Source organism: Pan paniscus, chromosome 17 (genome assembly GCF_029289425.2).
Source record: "Pan paniscus chromosome 17, NHGRI_mPanPan1-v2.0_pri, whole genome shotgun sequence".
In the NCBI taxonomy this organism is placed as follows: domain Eukaryota; kingdom Metazoa; phylum Chordata; class Mammalia; order Primates; family Hominidae; genus Pan; species Pan paniscus.
Window position 1 is genome coordinate 66,381,080 of NC_073266.2, and position 21,025 is coordinate 66,402,104.

General features: G+C 52.1%; 1 protein-coding gene across 9 annotated transcripts in view; it reads left to right on the forward strand.

The window, feature by feature from the left end:
- Window positions 1–18,639, forward strand: part of CTIF (cap binding complex dependent translation initiation factor) — a 328,591-nt gene extending 309,952 nt beyond the window's left edge. For all 9 annotated transcript variants that reach the window (XM_008952543.6, XM_034943646.3, XM_034943648.3 and 6 more), the window contains 2 exons: window positions 13,010–13,063; window positions 14,780–18,639. In XM_008952543.6, the coding sequence (XP_008950791.3) occupies window positions 13,010–13,063; window positions 14,780–14,995 (270 nt within the window). In that variant the 3' untranslated portion in view covers window positions 14,996–18,639. The remainder of the gene's footprint in view (window positions 1–13,009; window positions 13,064–14,779) is intronic.
- Window positions 18,640–21,025: the final 2,386 nt, after the last annotated feature.

A 21,025-nucleotide genomic window follows, 5' to 3' on the forward strand; every position in this document is an offset into this window, starting at 1 on the left:
ATGTGACATCCACTGTCGCTACTTTGTACGGGGTGGTTTGCAAGCCCGGCAGGAAGGAGGCTAATTATTCCCTCTGGGGCGCCTGGTCTGCGCTAGGGTGCCCGCCCGCCTTAGTTAGGAGGGCTGGCAGCCAGACCACAGGGCACAAGCTTGGACTGAAGGCCAGGTCAGAACCACACATTTCCTGACATCTGACCATAACCACCATACCAAGGCTCCATGTTAGACTGGTGGAAAAGTGGCATGGGGACCCATTCCCCTCTGCTGAAGGTGTCTGCACTGTGGGCAGGCAAGAGCGATTAACATAAAACAGCACTAATTTTGTACCTTTGGTGCCAGGCTAGGCAACATTAGCATCTACACAAGCACCTATATCCATGGCCACACCAGCCCTTCCTCCCACTTCAGAGGGCGACACTACTCTTCTTTAAGGCAGATCTATGTACTTGATCCTTTCCTCCTTTCTGATTATCCTCTTCTCCTGCACTCTGGCACCTCACCTCTACCTTTAAACTGGCTCAAGACTCTCCTACTTTAACCACACCAGATTCCCAGACCATTCTAGGTGACCCTGTGCCAGTGTCTTTCCCCTAGCATCCTCCCCTTTTCTTCTTCCATAGGCAAGTTCCAAAAACAAAGAAAAGAAGGAAAGGAAGGAAGAGAAGAAGGGGGTTGGGGTTGGGGGTGGGGGAGAGAGAGAGAGAAGAAAGTACAGAAATTCATTCCAAAGAAAAAGAAAGAAATGGTGTGCTCTTTCTGTCTGCACTTCTGGACCTCCTTCACACTCTCCAACCCTGCGGGGCCCAGCCCAGGCTTCCACTGCCCCAGTAGCAGCCCTGAAGTCATCATGGCAAAGGTCACCCATGCTCTTCTAATCACCAAATCCAGGGGACCTTGGTCATTGTTCGTTTTACTTGACCTCTCTGAGCTTTGACACTGGTGACCTTGTACTTCTTGGAACTCTTGGCCCTCATGACGCCATTTCCTCCTGTTCTGCTTAACTCTCTGACCACCCTTTTCTTCCTTCTTTGGGGATTCCTCTTCCTCTCTCACCCTTTAGGCATTGCTGTGTTCAGGTTGGGAGCCCCTGCTGTCTTCTCTTCTCATTCCATGTGTTCTCCAGGTCACCTCACTCACACCAATGGCTTGACTAATCCCTGGGTGCTGATGATCCCAGATTACCATTCTCCCATTAGTCATCTTCCCTGGTCATCCCCAAGGACCCTGGACTCAGTATTTCTAACATTGAACTCATTCACTTTCCCTAAAACCACCTCCACCTGCCTTCCCAATATTGTTGATGGCATCATCACTTATGCAGTTGACCAAACCCCAAACCTGGGGCTGGCCATCTTCTACCTCATCCTTTTCCTCACTCTCACTTCTGCCTCTTAACATATTCTGCCTCTTAAATATCCTCCTCCCTTCCTGCCAGCCTTAATTCAAGCCACCCCAATTTTGCACAGCAACCTTCTAACGGTCCCCCTGCCTCCAGTCCAAACACCACCCTACCTACATCTCCATGCTATGCAAGATAGGATCTTTCTAAACTACAGGTATTACTATGCTACCCTCCAGTTTAAAATCTTTCAGTGGCTCTCCAGTCCCTTGGGATAAAATCCAAACTCAGTACCATGGCATCTAGAGCCCTTTAATATGTGGCCTTTGCCTTCTTTATCAGCACATTCCACCCCCAGCACCATATATTTTAGGCATCTTGAAATACTTATTCATCATTGTACTCTGCTAGTGCACATTTTTTGCTTTTTTACATCTTTCTCATGCCATATGCCTGGAGTTCTCCACCACCGCTATTCCTTCTTATGCTGCAATGCCATATACCTAGCAAGTCTCTTGCTTTCCCCCTACTAGACTATAAATTATAAGTCTTATTGTTCCTCTTGTTATCCCTGTACTTACGTAGCATTTAACACACCATAGATATTTCATAAATGTTGCCGAGTGGATGGATGGATAGATGAGTAGATGGGTAGATAGATGGATGAAAGGATGGATGGATGGATGGGTGGATGGATGGATGGATGGATAGGTGAATAGACAGATGAATGAAAGGATGGATGGGTAGGTGGGTGGGTGGATGGATGGATGGATGGATGGATGGATGAGTAGGTGAGTAGATGGATGAAAGGATGAATGGATCGATGGATGGATAGATACATGGATGAAAGGATGGATGGATGGATAGATAGATGAATGAAAGAATGGATGGGTGGATGGATGGATAGATGGATGAGTAGGTGAGTAGGTAGATGGATGAAAGGATGGATGAGTGGATGTATGGATGGATGGATGAGTAGGCAAGTAGACAGATGGATAAAAGGGTGGATGAGTGGATGGAGGGATAGGTAGTGGCCAATACAAAGAATAGGTAAAATCAGTTCAATTTTGTGAAGGCTCAGGTTGACTTGTCACCAGTCAACACAATTAAAAATTACGAGCTCCAGCCAGACATGGTGGCTCACACCTGTAATACCAGCACTTTGGGAGGCTGAGGCAGGCAAATCACGAGGTCAAGAGATGGAGACCATCCCGGCCAACATGGTGAAACCCCATCTCTACTAAAAATACAAAAATTAGCTGGTCGTGGTGGTGCGCGCCTGTAGTCCCAGCTCCTCAGGAGGCTGAGGCAGGAGAATCGCTTGAACCCGGGAAGCAGAGGTTGCAGTGAGCCGAGATCACGCTACTGCATTCCAGCCTGGTGACAGAGCAAGACTCCGTCTCAAAAAAAAAAAAAAAAAAATTATGAGCTCCAACCAGCAAAATAAGAATTAGCTAATGTGGGAAATTAATATCATTCCGTAAAGGAGAGAGCACAGATCCAGGACTCTCCAGCACCTTCCATTTCCACTTAGACCTGCTGTCTGTCTGGGTTGTGCAAGCCACTTAACTACTGAGCCTCAGTTTCTCTACCAATTAAGCAGATATGATAATACCTGTGGCCTTTCCCTGTCTCCACAGGAGTGTCATGAGGGTAAAAGGAATGGTGCATACAAAGCATGTTGAGATCTTCAGGGAAGATATATGTTTATAAAGATATAAACATAATAACAATAATAACACCTTACATTTGAATCAAGCTTTGCACTTATCAAAGCTCTTTCACATACATTATTTCAATTGACTCTCCAAACAATCCTAGGCAGATACTATCCTTGTTCTCAGGTGAGGAAGCTGAGATGCAGAGTGATTAAGTGGCATGCCAGGGGGCTAGTCTTAGTGTGTAGCAGGTCTTCTGACTCCAAGCCTGATGCACATTTTTGATGATAGCCTTTCTTGGATAGATTATCTACTTCCCTGCCTCCCTGAACAGAGACCTAGACATAATTGGCCCTTTTCTTGATGACTCGTCATTACCATAGGCACAGTCCCTGGGCTGTCCTCCAGGTTTGGCTGTAGGTACAGGTCCAGGTCCCGCAGAGGCACAGGGTGGATGGGCCAGCTGTCCCGGAGGGTACTCCTGACATGTAGGTGGCAACCATCCTAGACCCCTGCAGGTGTGGTTCTTCTGACTCTGCCTCATTCTTCCCCCTGTCCCCTTTCTCTCCACTGTCAGCATGTGTGCCCATTTCTGTGGCTTCCTCCGCCACCACGGCCTTTACCTGTCACTATCTTTTCTTCTTTGTTTCCCTCTCTCCTGCCCTACAATTCTTTCCACACCTTCACCTTGTCCTCCCACAGCCCTGGCTCATCCACTGGCCCAGCCAGCCAACCTCAGCTCCCAGGCTGGCTTTGTTCTCCAGCCAATCACAGCCCTCTGCAAACCTCCCACTTTGGCTCCCTCATGGCTGCCCCTGTGGCCACCTCCAGTCGCTACCAAAGGAAGGAGGCTCCTCCAGGCAGGGGCTGGGCTGAGCTTTTTCTGCAGCTGCCTTAGGTGGCTTGGGTTTGCTCTCCCACAGTAGAAGGCTGTGCTGTGGGTGAGCTGAGGTGGTCAAGGTGGGCTGGCCAGCCCGCCTCGGATGGACACTGCACCCCTCACTAGCAAGGCAAGATGTTGGGATTGCCAGTGCTCATCCCTCCCTGCACAGCGAGGCTGCCCCATGAGTTCTCAGCACCCCCTTTCCCTCCCTGCAGGGTGGCATCCCAAGCTACCAGCCTGGTTACATCCTGGGCATGCCTTGGGCAGCCTGCCTGTGCCCATGGCCCTTCCCCCAGGGACTCCAGGAGACTCCCACCAGGCTGCCTTTCTCCCTGGCTGCTGTGGGGCCTCCCACAGCCACAGCCTGACTGGAGCACCTTGGTTTCTCCCTGAGGGAGGATATGATGGGTGTGCCCACAACAAGTCTCCGGCAGAGACAATAGGACAGGAATGCATTCGCTTCCGAACAAACACTGTGTGGGCTCGCACAATTGCCTTGGATTCTTGTCCAAGAAACACATTTCGCCGTTCGAGGGCACGGGAGGCTTGCCTGCCCCAGCCCGCCCACATCCCCGTCAGTGCCAGAGACTCTGATGAGTGGGCTGCTCCTCCCCCCACCCCAGGGCCTCTGATCCCCAGGTAGAGCAGGCTGGTCTCCTTCATGGATGCAGCTCGTCTTCCAGAGGTGACAGCAGAGGAGAGGGACAGTCCTGCCCACACAGAGGATGCCTGCTCCTACCAATGCCTTTTTTTTTTTTTTTTTTTTTTTTTTTTTTGGAGACAGAGTCTTACTCTGTCGGTCAGGCAGGAGTGCAGTAGTGAGATCTCGGCTCACTGCAACCTCTGTGTCCTGGGTTCAAGCGATTCTCCTGCCTCAGCATCCCAAGTAGCTAGAATTACAGGCGTCTGCGACCATGCCTGGCAAATTTTTGTATTTTTAGTAGAGATGGGGTTTTGCCATGTTGTCCAGGCTGGTCTTAAACTCCTGGCCTCAAGTGATCCACCCACCTTGGCCTCCCAAAGTGCTAGGATTATAGGCATGAGCCACCCCGCTCAGCCTGCCATTTTTTTAAAAACCATTTTTTATTGGTTAATAAATACATACATATATATATAACATTATGTAAAGCTTACCATTTTAAACTTTTTTTTTTTTTGAGACAGAGTTTCACTCTGTCGCCAGGCTGGAGTGCAGTGGCACGATCTCAGCTCACTGCAACCTCTGCCTCCTGGGTTCAAGCAATTCTCCTGCCTCAGCCTCCCGAGTAGCTGGGACTACAGGCCCGCACCACCACACCCAGCTAATTTTTGTATTTTTAATAGAGATGGGGTTTCACCATGTTGGCCAGGTTGATCTTGATCTCTTGACATCGTGATCCACCTGTCTCGACCTCCCAAAGTGCTGGGATTACAGGCGTGAGCCACCATGCCCGGCCCATTTTAACCATTTTTAAGTGTGCACTTCTTTGGCATTAAGCATATTCACACTGTTGGGCAACCATCCCCACCGTCCATCTCCAGAACTGTTTCACCTTCCCCAGCTGAAACTCTGTCCCCGTGAAACACTCCCCATCCTCCCTCTTCCCAGTTCCTGGCACCCACCATTCTGCTCCCTGTCTGTATGAATTTGACTACTCTAGGGACCTCATAGAAGTGGAATCATACAGTGTTTGTTCTTCTGTGCCTGACTTATTTCACTTAGCATAATGTCTTCGGGGCTCGTCCGTGTTGTGGCATGTGTCTCAATGGCCTTCCTTTTTAAGGCTGGGTGATATTCCCCTTGTATGGATTTAGCACTTGTTTATTTATTCATCTTTCAGTGAACACTTGGGTTGTTCCGCCTCTTGCTATTGTCAATAATGTTGCTGGGAACATGAGTGTACAAGTCACTGTTCAAGATGCCACTAATTTTTGAGATCTGTGTTTGAGCTAAGTGAAGCTGTTGTCTCCTGGCGATCCCAAATAGAACATACATAAATGAGAGAGCTAGTCAGCCCTCTCCATACTGGCAGGGATTCGTTTATCCCCAAAATGAGCTGTCTGTTAGGAAATCAGAGCCCTGAAGAAATGGGACATAGGACAGGTCATTTAGGCCAAGATAGAAAAGACTGGAAAGGTTCTTCCCTTGGGATGATACCCACTAAAGGCAAGTTCAGTAGGGATTTCTGGGCAGCCATTGGTCACCCTGAAGCATGGAGAGCCCGGGAGGGCAATGGCACTGACGGGGCCCCAGGGAGGAAGCCTGTGGAGTTGTGCCAAGGGCCCCCTGGAAGAGGCAGGCCAGACCCTTGTTCTGACACAGAGCAGCAGGTGGGGCCTTCAGCTGTGTGCCCCATCCAAGGGAGGCTGAGGGAGCATCCTCCACCATCCCTTCACCCCGAAGGGTCTGAGAATCCACTCTCAAAAGCCAGCAACCAAGCAGGTGTGTGTGGGGAGGACAGGACATGGTCTGCAGCCACCAAGGCCCTTCCTGTGCTCTCTGCGTTCCAGCAACTGGGAGGGACAAGTAAGATGAGAAACTCCTTCCCTGACTTCCTTGAGAAAACCCAGCAGGCCGTTTGCAAGAGGGCCTCTCGCACAATGTGGTTTTTGGCTTCATGCAGACTTTCCCAAACAACCCAGAGAAAGATAAGGTTGGAAGGGGGGGCTCTAGGGTTGAGAACCCGCCCCCAGCTCTGCCTTAGGGCCCTGGGCAGTCTGTCCTCTGCCCTGACAGGAGTTGGGGGAGTAGGGGGAGCAGGGGCAGCGGCCCCAGGAGCCTGCCTGCGGGGAGTTTAGGCGTGCCCAGGGAAGAAGGCATGGGAAGGGGAAGTCACAAAGATACGAGAAGGGAAGAAAAAGAGCAGGGAGACTGTGGAACCGCTCTGCAGGCCCAAGCAGCCCCATCACAGAAAGTGGAAGGCACGCAGGCTGTGGGCTGCAGAAGAGATGAGGAGGAGACCCTTGATTGTCAGGGCAAAGCGCTCACTGTCAACACCCCTGGGACTCCGGGAGGCTTCCACGCAGCCCTGTCAGCGTCTCCCTCTCTCCTCGGAGGGAGATGCAGCCACATTGAGAGCCTCTAGTGCCTGGCAGGCCCTGGCTCTTCTCGAAATTTCTCATATTATTACTTCACTTGTCCCTAAACCTCAGAACCTGGCAGGCACAGGCAAGGGACCAGAGCCCCCTGAGAAGCTAGTCTCAGGACACACCAGGGCCCCAGGCGCACTTCCCTCCCCGGGAGAAGCATTGACTGAGCAGCCCCACTGTGTCAGCCAGCGACATCCGCCTGCGGCTGCGTCCCCAGCTGCCCTCCCTTCCTTCGCATCAGCTCCCGGGTTCTGCCTCTTCCCCACCCAGGGCCACCACCCACTCTGTCTGGAGTTTCATTCCCACCAGATACTTACCTTCCCCCTTTCCTGTGATTTCTACCAGCAATTTTTATTTTAAGGATTTTTTTTCCTGCTAAGCACCCTAGGGAAGCATATGAGGGAAATTTACTATAAGAAAGAAGTTCCAGACTAGGTGGGGTGGTTCATGCCTATAATTTATCTAGCACTTTGGAAGGCCAAGGTGGGAGGATCACTTGAGCTCAGGAGTTCAAAACCAGCCTGGGCAACATAGTGAGATCTCGTCTCTAGTAAAAAATTTTTTAAAAATTAGCCAGACATGGTGGTGCACCCCTGCTCCCAGTTACTTGGGAGGCTGAGGCTGGAAGATTGCTTAAGCCCAGCAGGTTGAGGCTATAGTGAGCTATGATTGTATCATTGCACTCTGCCCTGGGGGACAGAGTGAGACCCTGTCTTAAAAAAAAAAAAAAAAAAAAAGAGTTCCAGCAAGACCACACAGAATTCTCCTGATGTTAATCCCCATTTTCCCTGCTGAGTAAGTGTGGCTAGGCCCACCTTTCCCTCCGATCCCGGTCCCAGACAGTCACAGGACCCTCCCAGGCCCTGAACCAGCCCCTCGCAGTTGGATGTTGGACCCCATGACTCAGGTAGGCTTGCTGCAGGATAAGTCACACCCCCCACCTCCAACTTTTTCTAGAACCTGCTTACTAATCTTTATCCCAGCCTCTTGGGTCCTCTAGATGAGGGAGACCGTTGCCTGTGGCCCAAGAAAGTCCCCCAGGCACTGACTGGTGGAAGCCTCCCTTGGCTCTCCTTGGGCATCCGCAGACCCCAGTGCGGGAGAGGGGTCACTGCCCCAGAGTAGCCCACATGGGCATACTGTAACTACTTCACCAGTCCCCTTGTTGGGAGAGGTCCAGGTTACTTTCAATCTTTTGCTCTAAAAATAGTATAGCAACTAGTGTACACGTGTTGTATGGCATGTGTGTGGTTATATGTGTGGGATAAATTCCTAGAAGTAATATTGCTGGGTCAGAGGGTGTGGACACTTCTATTGTTGATGATTATCACCAAATTGCCATCTATAGAGTGATACCAGCTTGTATTTCTACAAGCACTCTATGTTTGCAGACACATCGATAATAATTCTGTGCCATGTCCCTTCTGGTGACAGGGGTATGGGGAGGGGTAGGTAACCACATCCCCCTCACTCTCATCTTTTCAAAGGTACGTGCATCAGAGGGCCTTGCAAGCAGTCTCTCTGGGTGAGCATTTTCCTTTCCTGTCACAGACTCTCAGCTGGGCGAGTTTTCTCCCTGCCTCCCAAAGCATGTTTCTGAGCAAATATTTTCCAATGTGTGCCAGATGTTGGGGAGAGCAGTGGACCGACATCGCCCTACCCTCATGGAGCTTGCCTTCTAGAGCGGGGAGACGGGCAATAGGCAAACAAGTATATAATATGTCAGGGGCCGCAGAAAGGGGTGAGCTGGGAGGTAGGTGGGGGATGGTGGCTGCTCAGGGAAGGCCTGTCTGCCCTGGGGATGTTTGGGCAGAGCCCTGCATAGGATGAGGGAGTGAGGTCTGTGGATCTGCGGTGGCCAAGAATTTCCAGCGACAAGTATGCAGAGGCCCAGAGTTGGAAATATGTGGGTGGGATGCGAGACCCCGAGGGTCCTCAGTGCCTGTCACGTGTGCAGCCCATACTGTTCCCTCCCCTGGGTTGACCGTTGCTCTCCACCTGCTCATCATTTGAGCAGTTTAAGGCCCACCTCTGCTCACTCATCCCAAAATGATTTCTTTTCTATGTATCTGCTGCAAACCCAGTTCTCAGGCCAGTTCTGACCAAGTTACCAAGGAGAATGAGGTCTGGTCCCTGAAAGTGGCTCTGGCCAATCAAGCACTCCTGCGGCCCTGGAGCCTGCACCCTAGTTTGGCCTGCAGCCAAGCCTGCCGTGGGTCCTCAGCTCCTGTGGTGAATGCTGTAGCTCCTGCTGCGGGGCCCCTAGGCTGGGTGGATGGATGCAACATGACAGGAGACAGGAAGAATTAAGGATGTGCAGAATGCAGATTTTGAGCCAGCAACATGACCAGTCCCCAGGGTTGGCTGGGCATGATTTTGCCTCTCCTTCTTGACTATATCATGCCCAGATTAAAACTTTGGCTCCAGCTCTCAGTGAGTAAATGAGGATGTGCCCTCAGAATGCCATCTTTTACCCTCTTCTCACCTTCTACCCTTCCTTTTAAAAATGCAAAAAAGAAATGCATAAATCATGTTGACCAACAGTTCATGAATCCCCACTGTTGCCAGGGGCTTTGCTTGGGGTTAAAGGGCAGCAGAGATGAATTTGGCACTGTCCCTGACTTCAAGAAGCCGACAGTTCACCCTGGAAAATGTCTTAACTTGTGTGGAATGTGCATGGAGGGGAAAGCAGGAGTGCCTGGGAGTGAGAAGCAGAGAGGGCAGGGACTGGGGTGGTCAGGAAGGGTCCGAGGAACAGCTGGGAAGTGACCCAGCCTTAAAGGATGGAGAGAGGATGGAGAGCCCCAAAGATACAAAGTCATTTGGAGTCTAAACACCAGCTATGGAGTGCAGCCCTTTAACCTGCATGGGAAGAAGTCATGGAAACCCATGGCTTTAACCAAAGAGGGGCCTGAAGTAGAAATGATTTCTCCCTGGCCCCAAGCTCTCACCTTCCCCATCCACTCTAGAGGCAAATGTGTGCAGGCCTGACCCGTCTTGCTCTCTGCCCCTGCTGCTGCCCTAGGCCACACTGCCACCATGCCTGGCCAGGTCCCTCAATGTCCACCCTTCCCTCCTACAGCAGGCAGAATGGTCCCCTTAAGACATAAACCAGGCCAAGCATGGTGGCTCACACCTATAATCTCAGTGCTTTGGGAGGCCAAGGCAGGAGGATCACTTGAGGCCAGGAGTTCAAGATCAGCCTGGGTCTCAAGAGAGACCCTGTCTCTACAAAAAATAAAAAAAATTAGCAGGGCATGATGGCCTGCACCTGTGGTCCCATCTACACAGGAGGCTGAGGACAGAGGATTGCTTGAGCCTAAGAGTTTGAGGTTACAGTCAGCTGTGATCAAGATGTATACAATGTGGAGTGATTCAACCACACTCATTGACATATTCATCACCTCACAAGTGCTGCTTTGCATCACAGTGCTTACCGCCATCTGATAGAGATGTTTATTGGTTTGTTTTCTGCATTTCCACCGCCCCGGAGCTGCATTTCCACCGCCCTGGAGCAGGGCCTGGTCTGTCTTGTTCTCTGCAGTGAACTGTGCTGGCCTGGCGCAGGCGCTCGGCAGATACTTGTGACTTTGTCTCTTTTGTTTTGGTAGATCTGTGCTGCTTTCAAAGTGCCACCTCGGCATCTCTCTACAGTGTGATCAAGGAGACCTGGCATCTGGAACAGGACTGTGTTGAGATTAGAGAGACCCAGTCTGTAGTCTGATTGATCTCTACTGACTTTGAGGTTATGGAAGTTGTAGGAAGGTTGTTGTTATGGTTTATACAGCATGTAGTATATTTTCATTCATTCCACATTCCACTCAATATTTGAGTACCTACTAGACATAGTTCAAGGATTTCTGTACATGAAATGTGCCAAAATGCTTCTCCATAAAAGCAGTGAATCACCTTTGCATGAATTGAGTTAGATGTTGGTTACTGGGCTCCCTTGAGTTGTGGGTTAGGAGTTAACTGTGGCCTGACCTGGATCCCTGTGACTAGGTGATGCTCTCGAGTTTGCCAGCAACAGAACCGTCTCTGCATCCAACATTTCCTAAGCGGGACAGTAGCGTGGGCTGTGGCATGCTAGGAAGATCACTCTGGCCAGTTGTGTACAGATAAATTGCAGGGGAAGGAAGTGGGGACCAGGATGACGCATCAGAAAGCGGGACAGTCCTCCATGAGGGAAGCAACAAAACCTCACCTTTGAGTAAGGCCAGGGACCTGGAAAAGTGGGACTAAAATGTCTCCAGGATGTTTTACCAGGAAAACTGCCAGAACCTGGTACCTTCTTGGTTATGGATGGTAAGGGGAGAGCAAAATGACTGAGGTTTTGAGCTGGAGGTAACATGGAGCTGCTTTGAGGCAAAGATGATAAAGCCATAGTGTCATCCAGAAAGTGAAGCCCAATGAGTGTGGGAAGGTTCGTGCAGATGAGCTAGATGTGGGGTCCCTGAGAGTCATGGTGATCAACATGGCAGGAGGGGACGGCATTGAGAAGAGCAGAAGCTTGACAATAACTATTTGGGGAGGAAAATATTGGAGGAATGCCTGTTTTAGGAACTGAGAGAAAAAGCATTAGCCAGCAAAGAGGGCTGTGGTAGGAGTGGTCCGTGGGGCTTGGTGAGCTTCTCGGAAGCCATGCCCAGAGAGGGTTTCAAGCACTCGGTGTCAGCACACCAGTGCTGCTGGGGGTTCAAGAGAGAGTGAATCAGAAAACTGGGACATAGCAAGCATTGGTGAGGCTGTAGAGAAACCAGAACCCTCATGCATTGCTAGTGAGAGTGTACAATGATGGAGCCATTGTGGGAAAACAGTCTTGCAGCTACTCAAAAAGCTGAACATAGAGTTACCACATGACCCAGAAATTCTATTCCTATGTAATATCCAGGAGAATTGAAAACATGCATCCAGGAAAAGCCTGGTACACGAAGGTTCATAGCAGCACTATTCCTAATAGCTAAAAGGTGGAAACAACGCAAAAGTCCATTAACAGATGAATGGATAAACAAAATGTGACATATCCTTACAATGGAATATTAGTCAGCCACAAAAAGGAATGAGATTCTGGTATATGCTACAACATGAATGAACCCTGAAAACATTAAGTGAAAGAAGTCAATCACAAAAGGCCACATATTGTGTGATTCCATTTCTATAAAATGTCCAGCACGGGCAACTCCATAGAGACATAGAGTCGGGGGGAGTTGCCAGAGGCTGGAGTGAGGAGGAACAGGGAATGGCTGCTAATGGGTATGGGTTTGTATGGGGAGTGATGAAAATGTTCAGAACTTAAATAGTGGTGATGGTTGCACAATTCTGGGGATATCCTAAAAAGCACTGCATTATATACTTTAAAATGGTGGATTTTGTGTTATGTGAATGATATCTCAATTTAAAAGAGACAGAGAGATTGAGAGAATGAGCCAGGCAAGTCGGGGGAAGCATGGACTGTAGCACGGCAGGACTGAGCGCTGAGCAGCCCAGCCATGGCCCTAGTTAGGAAACAGTTCCAGCCCCTGAGTAAGTCCACAGGTTTGTGGGTTTGAAAGTCTACAGCACTGGGCCAGTGGAGAAGAGGGCTTTGACTCCTGGACTTCCTCCTGTGGCCAGGGCCCAGGGGTGCCTGAGTCAATGGCTGAACCTCCTCACCCATAGAGGAGTTACCAATTATACGTCTCTAAGCTAATTTCATTTCCCTGAGGACTTCTGCTGACCAGTTGTTAACACTGGATGATCCCAGCGCACTCACTGCTGCAGGCTTTCTCTTCAGTGGCCTCTTGAATCACGGTGTTCAGACCTGGCCCAGGGGCTCCACATCGCACCATCACACTGACCTCCAGCTGCTCAAACCCTGTCGGAGAAATCACGGCCACCCGGCGCAACTGACTTTCTGCTCTCTGACTTTTGTGGGCTCTCACTCTAGCCTGAACCTTGGAGATGTTTGTTACAGGCCGCATCAGGGCTGGGGCTGCAGGTCGGCGGGGGCTGCAGGGAGCTACAGGGACCAGTAGCCGGCATGTCTCCTTCAGTGGTGCTCTCTGCTCCTCTCTTCCACAGCTCTTGCAATCTCAGGATGTGAAGGAAGATGCTGTCCTTTGCTGCTCTATGGAGGTAAGCTTTGGGGCTTCGACATCCCCAACCTCAAAGCCGGTGCATCTCTCATGCCTTAACAGTTCTAGGGGCACAAGTGTTGTTGGAGGCATTTACAAGTCCAGGGGAAGGTAGGCGGATGGCTTCAGGAGTGGGCATGGACTTCTGCATCCAGAATTATCCACCCCAAGCCAGAGTGAACACTGATGGTGAGAGCAGCTCACCCCTGACTGAAGGGAGAGAGAAGTGATTCCCTAGACAGAGCAGTGGCATTGCCTACTTCCCTGTCCCCCCAAGGCCCCCTGCGCCCCAGCTCAGGCATGCCACACAAATGACTTAAGAAGCTCCTGATTACCTCTGCCCTCAAATATTTCCCTTTGCTTTGCTAATGCTTGGCAATCCAGTGCTGGCACAGCCCACCCGAAAGCACCCCTCTTGGGAGGTGCCACTCCTGTCCCTAAGCTGTGGCCCCTGCTAATGGAGACTCTTCCTCTGGGCTCTCCCTTTAGTGCCTAGCTTTGGCCCAGTCCCTGGGCAGATCTTTGCCCTCTGCAGATGGTCCAGAGTCACTCAGAGTGGGATGCAGGCAGGAGAGGGGCTTCCAGATGAGGACCTGGACCTGGCAGCTGTCATAAGCATACTCAGGTGGCTTCCACCTGGCTGCAAAGGCCTCACTGAGGAGCTCAGAGGCCAGAAGCACTGGGAACCAGATGGCAGTCTTGGGTCTGTGGGACTCAGTTTGTTTGTTGGCCTCCAGCTGGGCACCCTACAGGGGGCTTGGGATTAGGGGGGAATTAGGGAGAAGGAGAAAGCTTGGTCCTTGCCCTCAGGCAGCTTCCAGTCTGGTTAGGAATAGCTCTCACACAGAGAGTAGATAGAATAAGTGTAAGTACAGAGACATCCCTGAAGAGTCAGGGGAGAGAGGTCAGGAAGGGCTCAGGGGGTCAAGGGAGGCTTTGTGAAGAAGGCAGAGACTAGAAAAATGGATGGGACAAGGCTGGGGACAGAGACGGGGACTGAGATTCTATAGAGAGGGCCTGGGGGGCACTGGCCAGGGGTGTGCTGGTCCAGGAATAGGGGCTCCTTCCCAGTGGGCTTTTCAAGATTATCTAGGGCTCTCCTGACGGCCTCTGGCTGGCCTTCTTCCCCAGTTTGTATTTCTCTCCCCCACTTCCTGTCACAAGCGTGAGCAGAGGTCACTTCTGGGGGCTGGGAGATGGGATCAGGATCAGGAGAAAAGGAGAGCGAGAGAAACAGGAGGCATCACCCCTGCTCTCAAGTTCCAATGGACACATGTAATAATGACTAAGCTCATTGCCAGAGAGACGCCCCAGCAAGTGAAAATGACCACAGGGCCCCCTGATCACCAAGGGGCACAGATCATGGAGCCATTTGAGGGTGCGGATGTAGTCAGGGAAGGCTTCCTGGAAGAGGGAGGCTCTTGGGTAAAAGGGACAAGAGGCATGTTCCTGGTGACAGCTCTTTCAGCCCTGGGCAGTAGGCAATATTCGGATCCCTCTGGATCCTGCTGGCAGATTGGTTGGTAAATGTGAGCTCTCACTCTTGGCTACTCCACCTTCCACTCTCCCTGTCCTCATTCCAGCTGTGGCACAGGGGCCTGGGCCTGTGTGTCCTTAAGACAACCCAGCTATTTCCTATCCCTGCCCACCTAATCAGGATGGCCAGTGGGCCATTGCGGGGCCCGAGTCCATCCTAACCCCACATCTCTGTCTGCAGCTGCAGAGTACAGGCCGGCTGCTGGAGGAACAGCTGCCTGAGATGATGACAGAGCTCCTGGCCAGCGCACGGGACAAGATGCTGTGCCCCTCGGAGTCCATGCTGACCCGGTCACTGCTCCTAGAGGTCATCGAGCTCCATGCTAACAGCTGGAACCCTCTGACGCCCCCCATCACGCAGTACTACAACAGAACCATCCAGAAACTGACAGCCTGACAGCCAGGGGGCCTGGCGGGCGGCCCACGGGCAGCTGGGGCCCTGGTGCACAGGGCCAGATGGACAGGCGGGAGGACAGGGGTGGCCCTGGCGGGAGAAAGAAATGGGGAGGAGGGCAGGCAGAGTCGGTGGCCAGTCTGGAGCCAGACGGGGAAGGGAGCAAATCCCTGAGAGGAGTGCCCCCGCACAAGCCCCCCAGCCCGAGCATGCAAGCTCACACCAATAAGGGAAGCATGTTTCTTTTTCCTGGTGGCCCTGGCCCTCCCCTTCCTCACTCCTGCCTCTCCCCTCCCCATCAGACCCATCCCCCACGGAGCTTTGTGTGAGGGATCTCATCGCTGTGACTCCTCGGAGACCTTGGCAGCCTCGCACGCCGGGGCACCGCTTGGGTCAGAAAGGACCTCGGAAGGCTGAAAAAGTGGGTCGGAGACGGGCTCGCATTGTTCCCGCATGCTGTCAGCCGCAGTCGCCAACTGGCAGCAGGCGACGTGTAGCAGATGTCCGGGAGGACAAAGGCAGGCACGGTCCCCACCAGCCGCCCGTAATTGACGGCCTTTGTCAGCCATGGCAGAGCTGACGCTCCACCTCCCACCTCCAAGTCCTCCTCACTGCAGCCCCCCAGCCTCAGGCCTAGGGGGTCAGGCGCAGCGGGGGAGATGGAGTTTGCAGTTCCACTTGCACTCTTTTGTTTATTGTGTTTTATTTTTCAAAAGTCGGTTGCTTTGAAGTCTCTTTGGTCAATGAAAATGCCCGTGATGTGATCACACAGTCAGCACTGTTGAGGACCCCCGGATTAGTGGGAGATCAAACCCAGCCCCCCTCTAGAAGAAGGATTCTAGCCACAGACAGCTTGCCAGTAGCCAATTAGGGTAATTGGAAACTTCTGCCCCGGCGGGGGTCCCCGCTGGAATCCTGTGTTCCTCGCCACTGGCTTCCAGCGCCTCTGTTTTCTCAAAGGGCTGATACTGTCACCACTGGGACCAAGTTAAACCTGGTCCTGGCCCCAGGGGCCTTGTGGCAAACAGGGCACAGAACGAGACTGGCAAATTAAAACCAAAATTCTAGATGGTGTCTTGCGCTCCACACGCAGGTCTTACTGGGGAAAAGGATGGGAGTGGGGGCTCCCCAGGACTCGATTTTAGCTAATGCGCTGTGTCACTGCCCCAGCTCGGACCTAGAGGCCCAGCCCTCCGTGAGCTCTTGGGAAAGGGGTGAATTCACTGGGTCATGGAAGGGACAGTGGGGTCGCCAGATGAAGCTTCCCAGCCGGGAAACAAGATGGGGGTTTCTTGGCAGGCCCTCGTCCTGGGGAGCAGGCCCTGTTGTTGGCTGGAGAGGAAAGTGTGGGGTGGAACAGGTGTCCACATAGCTCCATCTCTGGGGGCTGGAGCACACACTTTGATGAGCCCCCCAGAAATGATGTCAGAGCCTAGCCACTTCCTTATTTGCTCTTTTATTGAGGCCGGGCAGGCCCTGGGTCACTTTGGAGGCCCCTCTTGGTCCACACTGGACTGGCCGGGAGGTGATGGGTGGGGAAGGTTCTCGTGATTGATTGATTGATTCTGAGTCTGAGAGTGGTGAGTGGGGAGAGGCTTCCCCAGTTCTCTCCAGCTTTCCCTGGAGCTGCAACCTGCCCTCTGGTCCCAGGTGTGGAGCCTTTGCCTGTCTCTAAAAAGAGCCTGTTGGCGACAAGGTGTAGGGGGCACAAGTTTACCTGAAACAGGTCAGTGGTCTCTCCCAAGAAGCGCACGCCACCTCTGGTCCCTGGCCCTGAACCCTGCCTTCTTCCTCCCTCCACGGTTTCTTCCCAGACTTTCTCAAGCTCCTCCTCACTGCCCTTCCTCCCCAGCCCAGCCTGGGGACACAGATGCCCTGCGGGTAGGAGGCCTTGAGGGAGGAGCCGGGCTGATGCGGGGCTGCTCAGGGCAGGCCCCAGGGCGAGCTTGCCGTCGTGGCCAGGCAGCCTCCACCTGTGCTTCAGTGGCCCCTGCCCCCCTGAAGCATGTGGGGTTTGTCCGCTAGGAGGAGGCAAGGCCCCCGAAGAGAGGAGAGACCTGGGAGTGGGAGCTCAGGTCAGGGAGGAGGCAGGGGAGTGGGGTCTCCTAGACCCAACGGTGAGCTCAGAGCAAGCTTCATGCAGGACGCTCCGAAACACTGTGTGGAGGGGGCTGTGTTGTGGGCACCTTGGGGCCTGATTCTCCTTCCTCCGAACGGGCTCCTTGATGGTCTGGCCACAGGGGCAGCTCCCCATTGGCTGTTTGTTAGGACCAGAGTGTGAAGAAGTGAAATATAAATATGTATACATATATAAATATATTTTTAATTACATGTCGTGTCACGGTGGCTCCAGACATACTGTTTGCCTAGTTTATTCCACTGCTTGAAAGCGCTTCCTAGCCAATCTGAACAACACTTTAAGCTGTTTTTCTAAATGCAGGTTGCTGCTCCTTTTTCAGATATGGAAGGAAAACGTTAAGACTTTTTTTTTTTTTTAAAGAAACAACAGTCAAGCCTAAAATTTGAGACCCCCGAGGCAGCTTCCCGAGGGAGACTGCTCAGACAGGAACTACAGGACAGAAGTGGATGCCCCACAGACCCTGGCCCCCAAGTCCATCCCCTCTCTGTGGCATGAGGAAGGCCGCGTCCGAGTTGACCTCTGAATGTATGTGATGAGAGGCAGAGCTGGATATTGCATTTCTAAGGCTTGCATTGCTTTCCCCTCGCCCGCGGTTCTTGGCGCATGGAAGAGGCGGTCCAGCCATCTGATGTTGATCCTGTCTCAGTCTCCCCACTGCCTGTCAGGATGAGTTAGTCATTGTTTTTCTCCAAGGCGGCCTGCTTGCCACAGCCCTGCTCCCCAAGGCCTGGTGGCTTTGCCGAAGCTCTGGGACCGCAGCCCCAGCGAGGCTCCCAACCTCACCCAGACGAGGCCAGGAGCCCTGCCACCCTCCACGGGAGTGTGCACCCTCAGACCCCATTCTCTCTGTTCGTCCTTCCTTGACCAGTCTGTAAACCTTCACTGTTTGGGGATCGTCCTGTCCATCCATGTAAATGTAAATGTTGGCCGAGTCGGTATTTATTCTGATTTTTATTTTATTCTATTTTATTTTCTCCGAGGGATGAGGGTGGGGGGTGTGGGAAGGGTACCACAGATCAGGCTGGGGCAGCTGTAGGGGCGGGGGCCCAGACAGCCAGGCCGCCACCAGAGCAGCCCCATGGGGTGCCCCAGACACGGGCCTCCAAGAAGCCAAGTCCCAGTCTGTTTTCTGGCATCAGACACCGGCCCATGTTCCTTGTCAGACAGACTCACTCTCAGGCCTGCCTGGGGAGTCGTGTCCCTCAGCTGCAGGGCACTGTGTTGGGAAACCATTGGCTGGGCCTCTGAGGACACAGATCAGGAGAAAGACAACTTTCCTCTGCTCGGAACACTCACTCACACAGAAGGGCTGGCCGCCTCCCTGAGCCGGCTGGGAGTGGACGACAGGACCTACCTCCCCAGAGCAGGGGCCTGGGGCTTCCCGCCAAAGCTGCCGCGGAACCCCGCTAGTGCGACCACCCTCCCTCCGTCAGTATGTCCTGCTTTCCAACTGAACCCAAACTACAAGTGGGTTTAAAAAAATAAACAAACACCACCAAAAACAAAATGCCCAGAGTCTGTGCTCTTTGTGTGTTCAGCAAAAGAAACCTTTTCCCCAAGCTCATGTGCCTCAGCTATACTAGCAGGGCCTCCAGGAGCTGGCCCAGGAGATGAGCTGAGGGGAAGATTCTTGCAAGAAGTTGGTCCAGGAGACCATGGGTGAAGGAGACTTACGTCCCCCAAAACTGGGAACTATGACCTATCCAAAGTGACCTGGACCTGTCCAGGAACAAGCCAGTCCTGGACAAAATGGCTTTTGCACTAAAGGTTTGGTTTAACCACCCCCCAAACCTACCCCTTCCCTGGAAATGTCACTGTGGCATTTGGCAATGAGTCATTTCAAGAGGGCTGAGATTTGGGCCCAGTGGCTTTCAAAAGTCAACAGCGAGTGGCTGTCCAGTCCCAGTTGGTCAAATGAGTCTTTCATCAAAGAGTCCCCGAAGGGCCCAGTGATTTCTTTTCCTGTGATGACATGTCTCTTGTTTTGCACAATCCTGTCTATGGCAAGGCACTGGGGACACTGTTTCCTGGTAACGCTCCCCTCTCCTTGGGGATTCTTTCTGGCTAGAACTTGCTGGTCCTTCAGCTCCTTGCAGGGGTCGCACCAGAGCACCAACTCCCTTCCTCCTTCCCTGGCCTGGGTACAATGGCGGCCAGGGCCTCCCAGGAGCCGGGTGAAGGCATGTTGAGATTCGGGCCTTGCCCTTCACTGAGTCACACACCCACCATGACACTGACAGGGACAGCCAGAAGTCCACAGACTGGGTAGAGAGAGAGAACATTTTAATTAAACAATTGAGGTATGTGGCGGGCCAATTTTTTTTTTTTTTTTTTTTGAGATGATTGATGGACTCTCACTCTGTCACCCAGCCTGGAGTGCAATGGCACGATCTCAGCTCATTGCAACCTCTGCTTCCCAGGTTCAAGCAATTTTCCTGCCTCAGCCTCCCAAGTAGCTGGGATTACAGGCACACACCACCACGCCTGGCTAATTTTTTTGTATTTTAGTAGAGGTGGGGTTTCACCATGTTGCTCAGGCCGGTCTTTTGAACTCCTGACCTCAGGCAATCTGCCTGCCTTGGCCTCTGAAAGTGCTGGGATTACAGGCATGAACCACCGCTTCCAGTCCTAATTTTTGTATTTTTAGTAGAGACAAGTTTTCGCCATGTTGGCCAGGCTAGTCTCAAACTCCTGACCTCAAGTGATCCACCCACCTCGGCCTCCCAGGGTGTTGGGATTACAGGCGTGAGCCACCGTGCCAGGCCCAAATTTATTTTTATAAAAATGCAAAGCAGTAGAAGCAGACATTGGAGGTCAAGATGAAAGGTAGGGCGACGATGAGGAACAGAGAGCCTTATCACACCCTGCAAAAGAGAAAGGAGATTTTCCTGGATGGTTTAGTCCTGCTTCCAGAAGGCCCTAAGTTAGTTACTGAATACTACGAGACACAGCATCGAAATAATACATGTTTCAATCCTGATTTCACCACCATCTTTCTGCTGGTAGGCATTCTCTTGTCATTTTAGAGTGTTTACATTTGTACTGGGATGCTCACAGCATAACTTATAAGGGCCTTTTAAGGACCAAGGCAAAGATAGCAGAAAAATAAAGGGTTGAGCAGTTGAAATGGGAAAGAAGTGGTCCTGCCTTACTGTTACTGATCTCCCTCATTCCTACAGTTCCGCAGCGGCTTCCTTACACGGTCTCAGCTGGTCCCGTGAAGTAGGCTGATGAGTGTTTTCGATTCCCATTTTATAGATGCGCCAAAGGCTGATCACCAGAAGAGCCAAGGCAAGGGTGAGCCCAGAAAGTGAGCGGGTCCTTCAGACTCCTCATCCCTGCAGCGCCCCAGGGAGCCAGCCAGTCCCACCAGCCAGACAAAAGGAGCAGCCAGCTGCCCCTGGGACTCGGCAGGCTGCGGGCAGGCCACATGGGCTTCCCGCTTCATCGGTGGAAACTAGGACCATGATGAAATACCTCAGATCAGGAGATTTCAGTGGAGTGGGCAGAAGGAGCGATGGTGCAGAATTTGGTGCTGTTCTATAAAAGGACCCATTATCATATGTGCAGTGTGTGTTGTTGGATCCCAGTTTCCCCCAGGCCAGTGAGGGGGACCCTGATAGGGGGACATATCAAGCATCAGGGTCAATACCCGAATTGCCTGGGAACATTTTCAAACTACATACTAAAACAGCACACACATACACACCAATATTTTCAGAATTTGGGCCTTAGGGAGCCCCTCTTCTTACTGGTACATGTGTGCTATGCCTTGGATGGGTGCAAGAGAAAAGATGGTTGAGAGCCACCATCCATCACTCCTGGAACACAGTACGATAATGGCCATGGAGAGCTGTCATAAGTAGTGCAAAATTATTGTCTGGGGACAGCAG